Consider the following 10092-nt stretch of genomic DNA (forward strand, 5'->3'; position numbering starts at 1 on the left):
TATTTCCCAAGTCCTCCTTTTAGTAAAAACATACCAAAAATGACATAACTAAAAAATTATTTTATTTCTCATAAAAGTAGCTACATGAGCTGGGCCTCTTTAGAATGAGGTAGCACTATTCAGTCATTTGGCAGGCAGAATAAAGACTGCTGTTGTCACAATTTTGCTGTCCCAATGATGGGTGATACTACCGAGAGAAGCATTCATTTTCCCTACCTCAATATCCTATCCCTACTTGATCTTAAGTATTATGTCTTGGGGTGGGATCTTAAAGAAATATGTGAAATGTTGAAAAATATGCGTGAATCATTTGGTTGAGAAAGGATGATAGCTTGGATATTATGGAAAGAAGTGGAAATGGAAGCCAAAATGCAGAAAAAGCAAGAGAGAGTGAGGGAAATAATAAACAGGTAAAGGATCTCATTGGTTTAATGGGGATACAAAGAAAAGGGACGATCGTGTCCCAATAAAAAAAACAAAAGAAAGGAAAAGAAGATAGGCAGCACTATGAAAGAAAGAAAAGAGTTCATTACAAGGGGGGGGGGAATACAACAAGAAAAGAAAAAGGAAAATAGGTTGAGGAGACAAAAGGAAATCCTGAAGAGGGTACAATGAATAGTACAGCAAAAAATTACAAAAAACATTGAGAAGAAAATATATCTAAACAGCAGAAAGAGAAAGGAGTAGTTCAGAGATTGGGATTTAAGATTCTTTAAACATAAATGGAAGGGAAAATAAAAATTGGTAGATGAGAGGAAAAAGGGAAATACACACATAGATAATAAAATAAGGGGAGGGGAAGGTGAAGAATGTTTGCAAAGCATATGCTATTGTGAACTTTAATTAACTGTAACACTGAAATGTAATATGTGTGTATGGTATAGAAAGGATTGCAAGCAAAAAGGAATTAAAGATAATTTAACTAAGGTGAATAAAGATAGTGGGCTAGCTGATTTGTATTAATAATGGAAGGTGAAATAATTATGCCGGGTTACAAATAATAAAAATATTAGTTGGGAAAGTTACTAGAATGCGGGGGGGAAATGGAAGGAAAATGTGGAAATACGCCTAATAATATAGAGTTAAAATTATGAAATTATATATGGGTGCTTAATGATGTATAAGTATGTAACAGTATTATGAGGATAGTCGGAAATTTAAATCCGTCTTGCACTGCATCCAAAAAAGAGGTTGTTACAGGGGTGGGGAGAGGAAATAAAAGAAATATAAAGGTATACCTTTAAAAGAAAAACTAGAAATATGGAAAATATTTTTTTTCTTTGGGAATGCCACTGATATTGAATGGGGTTTGCTAAAAAGCACACCACACCACATAAAATAGAAAATGGAAGGGAGAGAAAGAGAGAGAAAGAGAGAGAAAGGATACAGGAGAGAGGGAAGTAGAAGGGAGGGAAAGAGTAGGAGAGGGGAAGGTGTGGAAAGATAGGAGAGGAGGGAGAGAGAAAGCAAGGAGAAGTAGAGAAGAGAGAGAGGGCAGAGGGAAGAAGGGAGGTAGAGAGGAGGAGGGAGGGAGAGGAGAAGAGTTGAAGATGAAATAGACTATAATATGGTGTATGGAAAGCAGAAGAGCAAATAAAAATTGAAGAGGCTTAATGGCAAGAGGAATTGATATATTATTGATATTTGTTAAGATGTAATGGTATACTTTTGATTATATTATATGTATGTTAAAAAAAACTTTTGGCAAAAAAAAGTATTAGTTTCCCCCTAACCCTGGGATATTTTGCTTGCTTTCTCACCCCATGGGACCTTCCTATTCTGAAGATCAGGATGCAACTCTCAAGCATGCAAGGGTGCCACTTGGCATGTGAAGAATGCATTTTTCATCTCGTGTTTGAGTGATCATAGTCATAAATGCCACTGCACATCAGCAAATAAGAGCCACAGACTTCAAAGTGAAGCTTACCTCTATTGTGTTTTCCTCAGAAAATACACACTAAAATGAATTGTAATCTTTTAAACTAAAATGTTATGAAAAATGCACTTTTCTGAGGATGGTGATTTTTCATGTTATTTTGATTAAAATTTGGAGAGACTAGGTTTATCTACATATACTGGATACTTTATCTACAGGGTACATGTGTACTTTAACAAAGCTGAGAGAAAAACCTAATGTATATACTCACAGACAAACCCCTCCCTGGGTAATCCAAACCCAATTTGAAGAAGACATATTTAAAATTCTCATCTTATCAATGAGTATATACAGTACTCATCAGTGTCTCTAAAAAGGCTTATGCGATACAATTCAGGCAGCCCATTTGTGAATTATATAGTACAGCACTGCTGGGTCAATTTGCATAACCAGACATGAAGTAATTTGAGGACCAAAAAGCCAAGCTTCCCTTAAGACATCTTCACAACCTGTTGCTGTAGTCCCAGCAGGTCACTAGGCCATGGAAGGTTTTAGGTCTGGCATCTTCCTTTAGATAGCCCACCTTCCTCTTTTCCTCATCATATGCATGCAATACTCACCACCTAAGCTTGAACTGTAAACAGAGTGCATTTGGCTGTGACGGCATGGAGAATATTCAGAGAATTTCTGAGGATATCCTGTGGCCAAGAAACAGCTGCCCACTGGAGTTTTAGTGGCTTCTTCCTTATTGTCCATAACATTCCAGTGTTGCAGTGGGGCACAGGCCTGACAGTTTGAAAGGAGGGAAAGGGGATGATGTAGCACTAACAATGAGTGAGGAACAATGAGCCTGTTGTGAAATAAATGTGGCCAAACAACATAATTTCAATTAAGTCAGCAAAAGGGTTAAACTAACAACTGAGCATTTTGTCAAGCCAAAATCAGATTTGTCATTTAGTATTCCCTAAAAGAACCATCATTTGTAGTTGAGGGATGGGTCCCACCTATGTTTAAGATTCTGTTACATACTTACACACCCAGAAGTGTATGGGCCTCTTATCTTAAAATCTAGATTATCTATGATTTCTTGTAGCAATCAAGGAGGTTAAACATATGGCGAGTGGGGACAAGACCAGTGGCCAGACTATTTATCTAATGTTCTTTCCCTTCATTCTTTTTTGACATTGGGAAGCTTTGTTATAGTAGACAATAGATAATAGCTCTCCAGATTTTCACTTCAGCTCCTGTCATCTCTCATTGACTTTGCTGGCTGGAGCTGAAAGTACCTGTGTTTCCCTCAAAATAAGACAGGGTTGTGTGGTTTACCAGTGCCACCGCTGCGAAGCAGGGGGGATGGAACTGGCCCTGCCCCAGCTTACCTCAGGGCCCATGCAACCAGTTCACCCATGTCCCAACACCTGCCTTGCCTCACAGGCACTGCACCAGTATCCCCATCCAACAGGATCCTTTGTGGCTGCCAGTCCAGTTCTGCTTGCTCACAGCTGCAACAGAGTAGAAGGGTGAACAATGCACTGGGGCTCGTGCTGCGGCCATGAGGCAAGGCAGGCAGAGCTGCTCCATGTGCCCCTCACTGGCTTACCTCAGGACTCCTGCAGCCAATCCACCCACTCCCTGTCTTGCCTCATGGCCACCGCACTAGCAGCCCTGTCCAGCAGGACCCTGCATGGCTGCCAGCCCACTTTTTCTGCTTGCTCATGGCTGCAATGGAGCAGGAGACTGAGCAATGCACCAGTACTGGTGCTGCAGCCATGAGATGAGGCAGGTGGAGCTGTCCCATGTACCCCATATTAGCTTACCTCTGCAGCCGGTCCACCAACACCTGCCTCATTTTGCAGCAGCAGCAGCCCTGTCCAGCAGAACCCTGCATAGCTGCCAGCCCATATCTCCTGCTTGCTCAGGGCTGCAATGGAACATGCACCAACACCTGCCTCACCTTGTGGCTACGGCACCAACATACTGCTCAGCCTCCTGCTTAATTGCAGTTGTGAGCAAGCAGAAGAAATGGGCCGGTGACCACATGTGTTCCTGCTGCACATGGCTGTTGATGTTGTCACCATGAAGTGGGTGTCACAACATGGATGGTCTGGCTGCATGGGCCCTGGGTTAAGTCAGTGTTAGGCACATGGGGCAGATCTACCATCATCCAATCTTGCTTTGTGGCCATGGGACCATAAGCAACCAGATGGAATGAGTGGGCAGGTGGCTGTACAGGCTCTTAAGTGAGGCTTATTTTGGGGGTAGGCTTATATTAGGCACACATGTTTAAAAAATGCTAGTGCTTATTTTCAGGATAGGTCTTATTTTTTAGGGAAACTGTGTTTGGAATTCAAAAACATCCAGAGGACCACATCTTTCCTGTATTTCTGTAGATCAAAGACAAATGATTTCTCATTTCCGGTTAGTAAAATAGAAATGTACAAATGAATGTGGGTCACATGTAGAATGAGGAGTCAACAGCACATGTACAAAAACTTAACTAGAGAATTTATTTCAGTATGCCTCTTGAAAATGAACTAGAGATGCAGAAAATTATACAGCCTTAATTTTATGTTTCAAAGTAATCACTACAGAAGCAAATCTATTCCAATGAATGTGGTTCTTTATCAAACTCCTGAATGTCTTTGTGGGAATCTTATTATAATTTGTAGTTAGCAGTTTATTTTTAATTTTTTATTTATTTTGGCCCTTATAAGGCACTTCATATTTTAAAAACTGGCTTTATTTCTTTAAATTGAACTATAATAACTGATGGGCAATATTTTCAAAGTGGCCTGTGAAAAATAAATCTGAAATGATTTGGATACATGTTCAGATTTTGCTAAGTAGTATTTCATCAATTTTGGAGTTTCTTGGATAGAATCAGAAACCACTACCCACCATGATACTTTGTTTCCAGGTGTTCACAGATGCTCCAAACCACTGTTTAGACTTGAAGGTCTTAATAGTAAGGTGATTAAGTTTTTCCACTCGATTACCTGCATAGCAATAGTGGCATGGACAACATGTAAACAATTAAAGAAGATAAATGCAGTAAACATTAGCCTGCCCCCAAATAATTCCTGAGCTATGGATGCATGGTCTTGTACTACTGTAGCTAAAATTAGGTTTCCTAATATTTTGCAAATCAGTATGCTGGCACTGAGCATAATAAATACTAGTGAAAATGATTAGGACTCTCTCTTTTCTCTCATCTCTTCTGCAACCTCCCTATCCTTGTCTCTTCCTCTCTTCTCGTTCTCCAACATACTTTCTTACACTTCTTCTTGCTCCCATTTGGACATCAAGATAGTGAAGGTACAGGTGAACTGAACATTTGGACATGGTTTTTAAAATCAAAGCAAGGCCATATAGGATCTCAGAAGTGGTGGGATTCAAATAATTCAACAACTAATGATTTCTTCCAACAACCAGTTCACCAAACGGCTTAGATAGTTGACAACTGGTTCCCCCAAAGTGGTGCTGAATCCTACCACTGATCTCAGGCCACAGAATGGTATCCATTCGTTCCAGGGGTGGGTTGCTTCTGGCATTACTGCTGGTTCAGTGCTGTATTTGCACAAAAATAGGTCTGTGCATGTGCAAAACATAAAAAATTAAATTTGTGCAATTACAATTGTTCTGCGCATGCACAGAACCAAAAATCAAGATGGCGGCCCCATAGGAGAACTGGTTCGGGGGCATGGCAGGCCTGGGTCGCTGCCAGTTCCAGCGACCCAGGCCGCCAAACCACTCCCGGTTCGGCCAAACTGGGCAGAACTGGTAGGAACCCACCTCTAATTCATTCCTCATAACAGTTAGCTACCAAAAAGCTTTCAAATGTTTTCCTCCTCCACCTTCCCATTTCCTGACCAGATTGTGGAAAGCCACTCACCTTTAGTATCAAACTCGATAGGGATGCAGTTACTGCCAGTAGGTTTCCAAGGGCACAAATACACAGCACCTGCTTCTATCACACCAGTTTGCGATGTGTTGGCCCGAGGGGCCCCCACGACTATATTCATGCTATGGGAGAGGGGAAAAAAAGGGGGGGGTTGTATCTAGGTAGACAAGACCATCTATTATAAGAAGACCAAAAATCTGAATGGATTTTTGTGACATCTGGAGGGATTTTATTATACTTTGGAAGTTATACTACATTAAACTTTTGTTAAGTTTGCAATGAGTTTTCCTGAAGAAAAAGAAGGCTAATTGAGGATGTATATCATTCACTTAAAATATTCTGTTGTTAAGATGTATTTGGACATGAGGTTATAGAGCATGCTAGATGAGTTGAAATGAGAATTTGGTAGATGTGGTTCTCCTTTTAAATTAAACTTGGTATGCTTTTATCACACAAACAACTGCATTATGATTGATGCTTCCAATATGTCTGCTGCATCTGACTCCTTATAGATTCTAAACTAGGTTCAGAAGTATTTGGTTATGTGAATTACATAGAATGTAGGGTAATAGTGGTGGATGATGGGTCATCTAAACCAGAGGCCCTTAATCCCCGGATCAGTACTAGTCTATGGTTTGTTAGGGACTGGGCTGCAGAGCTGGAGGTGAACGAGGGAGCAACCCTCAATGGAAAAATTGTCTCCCATGAAACCGGTCCCTGGTGATAAAAAGGTTGGGAGCCATTGATCTAGACTCTGCAGACACTCATTGGCCTATTTTGCATTTTACACTAACGAATGGCTCTGCAATGACCAGAAACAAGGAGGTTTTACAAGGACAGTGGATGGAGTAAGTGTTGAAAATATGCAGAATCTTGCCATACAAAGGAATAAAAAGAGATTTTTCATTTTTACTTCCCCATTAGGATTTAGCATGGGGGAACAGGTCATGATTAATATTAGAACACTATGGTTGCAATTCTCATGTGTTTCTAATTTTCAGCATTTGCATTACCAATATTAAATGGAGTAGTTGGAAGATATTTCTAGACTGCAGTAACTGTGGTAGAAGTGCAATTAATGTCACTTGACTCCTGTATCAATATAATTTATTGAATAAAATACAATTGGCAGGTTTCCTCAATAAAATTTACAAAGTGCAGTGGCTACATTCTCAGTAGATTACTGTATTATTCTATAATAGCCATCAAGTTATATTACGATCTAATTCATTGTAAAAATGCAGTCTTAGAATGTTTAGTTTCACAAAAGGATATTCTCTGTTTGAAGGTCTATCTAATAAAAATCCTTCTAAAAATCAAGAGTTTCCAAAGCAGCATGTGTACAATAAAGTATGAAGACCCATCTTATTAGAAATATATTTCACCTAGTAGTATTGCCTTTGGAAAGTTGAAAACTTAATATATTATAGCTCAATCTTTTATACTGGATATTTACTTTGTTTTTTGATATTTGTTTCAAGACATGACCTCAACAAGACTAAAGGTATGCTTTTTGATTCAATTGGCCATTTTTAGTATCATTGCATATATATGGGGCGTTCCTAAAAATAACTACATTGTATTCTGTGTGACAAAAATATGTAGACTGCAAAGTCAAATATTTTGGATTGCACTGTTAGATTAATGTTTCTTTAGTTTCAGATCTAAATTTGTTGAAATTTTTAGAACTAGAATGAAACAAGGTTGTATTGCAAGAAACATGCAGGAAGATATTAAGAATAATTCCTATATTCATATTTTAGAACAATGGAAAAACAGGGAAAAGGTTACCTTTGCTGTGCCACCTACAGTAGTTAGTTACAATTATCCTAGTAATATTGTCAGAATGTGTAATCAAGTATGATCATATGATACTAGGTGATTTATCCTAAATACAAAGGATTTGATTATTTGGATTTCTTCTATTTCAGTTAGATCTTAAGTTAGTGTACCTTAGACAATTACAAACACGGCATGAATGTTAACTTTTAAAATATGTTCATTGCATTTGATTTTTGCTTTCTGTGAAGGTCAGCTGCATCATAAAAACAAATGATAAATGATGATGGGCAGATACGGATCATCTTTTTCTGCTCTAGGTAAGTTGAGAGAACAAGGGGAGTGTGTATTGCATATGTGATGCAGGGGCAGTTTAAATTAAACAGAAAACGTCTCTACTGAGAAGTCTGAAGCAGAAAGCGTTCCCTTTCACCTTTAATAATCTTTCGAAGAGAGGACACCTCTCACAATTCTTAGATTGTATGTCTGTATAAATTATAAATATGTAAATCTTTATCAGATATTATCAGTACTTCCTGCTTTAAGACGTGCTGACTGGAGTTGCTTGGTGTCCACTGATCAGAAAGTAGGCTGCATGGGCATCATCATAAATGGTATAACATAAAGATCAGGTTTTTTCGAACAGGTAACAGGAATCAATTTTCCAATCACTTCTAGGAAACAATGTATATGCACAAAAGGATCTATGTCATAGTCAAGTTGAGTGGGCTCCTCGTGCCCATCCATTAAACTCAAGTCAAGATCCACCTTCAATCTTTGAATAATGCTGGAAAGCAGGAACTGCCAGAGGATAGAAAATCTAGCTCAGCCTCTCCAAACCTGGCAAACTCCAGTTATAGTGACCCTATAATTTCTAAACCCAATTAAACTAAAGAACCATATAGATTGTAATAACATTAAGAGATGTAACTTGGCTAATAGGTCTATGAGTCAGCAATGGAGACGTTAGCAGAGAACACTAAGCCATAATATAGTATTATAGGTTGTTAGTGAATTGTGGATAAAATTATAGCTTTATGAGTTAGTCCAGGTATTTTCAATTTTTTTCTATGGAATTTGTTAATTTAACACCACCACCCCAAATCTCCACTCTATTGATCAAAAACAACTGTGTTCACCCCGTCCTAATCTCTCATGGACTCTTATCAAGTTCTCATGAAATCTTGAGGTTCTGTGGAAAAGTTTAAAAACATCCTGAAATAGAGGCTTTGGCCACTGTAGCAGCACTTGGTGATATTCCATTTCAGTGTGTGTAATTGTACTACTGGTAGTCTTGAATTTACAACCACATTTGAGACCAGTATTTTCAATCTTAACCAAGACAGTTGTGTGTAATACCCAATTTTATGATCTTTTTGCCATAGTTATTAAGTGAATCATGATGTCGTTAAGCAAATCCTACTTCCCCCATTGACTTTGCTTGTCAGAAGCCAGCTAAGAAGGTTGCAAGCATCAATCACGTGATCCCAGGATGCTGCAATTTTCTTAAATACATACCATTTGCCAGTACCAATTGCTGCAATGGTTATGAGGACTGATTGTAAATTACTATTTTCGGTGTTGTTTTAACTTTGGTTGCTAAGTCAATGGTTTAAGTCAAGTACTACCTGTTTATTAACAAAGCACCATTCTATTTTCTTTAACTTTAGTATGTATGCTGTAATAAACTTTGCTCAGTTGCTAGTTTAAGAATGATTAATCATTTGATTGTCATTCGTCAAATGAAATTTTGATATGGAAAAGTACTCTCTTTAAAAAAAACAAATTATATGTAGCTACTGGATGTTGAGAATCAGGAAGAGATAATTATGGAGATTATCCATCATTACAGAATTATTGAGGCCCTATTTTTGTAAATGTCCAGCTTTAACAAATCTTCCCAGATTATCAGTAGTGCCTTGGAATTTGGGCAAATTATTTTAATCTTTTAATAAATTGCTTAGATTTTAAGCCCGTTTTCAAGATTTCACAAAACATATAACATTAAAATTCTCTGCTTGGGAATATATCTCTAGTATTTATAAAATAAATGGTGCTGACCTGCCCCAAGAAATGGATTACCTTGTATTCCCCAATTCCTGTTATGTAACAATGCCAGAGTCTACTATTCTCTGCCCAATATGGTCCTACCTTCCTTTACTGTCCTGGAAGAAGTCCAAGGCAAATCCAAAATAACTTCCAGTAGGGCCAGAATACACAATGGGGGCATCTGCATGCAAATTGAGGGTCCATCCTCTTTGGCAAAGGAATAGAAGTGCCACCAGGAAGGGCCAGACTATGACAAGCAAATCCAAGGACCTGTGGCCTTTAACCATCTTCTTCATCTTTCTTTCCAGGCACTATGCTGTTCATGCTATAACACTAATTCTATCATACTCCTAATAACCACAACCATGACCCATTTCCTAAACTGCTTCCTCCCCGTAAAGCCATCGTGACCTAAAGATATCAATTTATCAGACATCCTGCAGAAGTTCCACAGCAGGAACCAGGGAATATTAACAATAAAACACAA

The 10092-nt window shown here is 38.5% G+C and overlaps 1 protein-coding gene across 1 annotated transcript in view; it reads right to left on the reverse strand.

Moving 5' to 3' along the window:
- The window catches only part of ITGA2B (integrin subunit alpha 2b), a 66229-nt gene extending 56137 nt beyond the window's left edge, over positions 1-10092 (reverse strand). The window contains exons 1-4 of the mRNA XM_032234484.1: positions 9708-10092; positions 5769-5899; positions 4775-4872; positions 2497-2662 (exon numbers count right to left, since the gene is read on the reverse strand). Of these exons, the coding sequence (XP_032090375.1) occupies positions 2497-2662; positions 4775-4872; positions 5769-5899; positions 9708-9901 (589 nt within the window). The 5' untranslated portion in view covers positions 9902-10092. The remainder of the gene's footprint in view (positions 1-2496; positions 2663-4774; positions 4873-5768; positions 5900-9707) is intronic.

The sequence above is a fragment of the Thamnophis elegans genome, chromosome Z (genome assembly GCF_009769535.1).
Source record: "Thamnophis elegans isolate rThaEle1 chromosome Z, rThaEle1.pri, whole genome shotgun sequence".
NCBI lineage: Eukaryota > Metazoa > Chordata > Lepidosauria > Squamata > Colubridae > Thamnophis > Thamnophis elegans.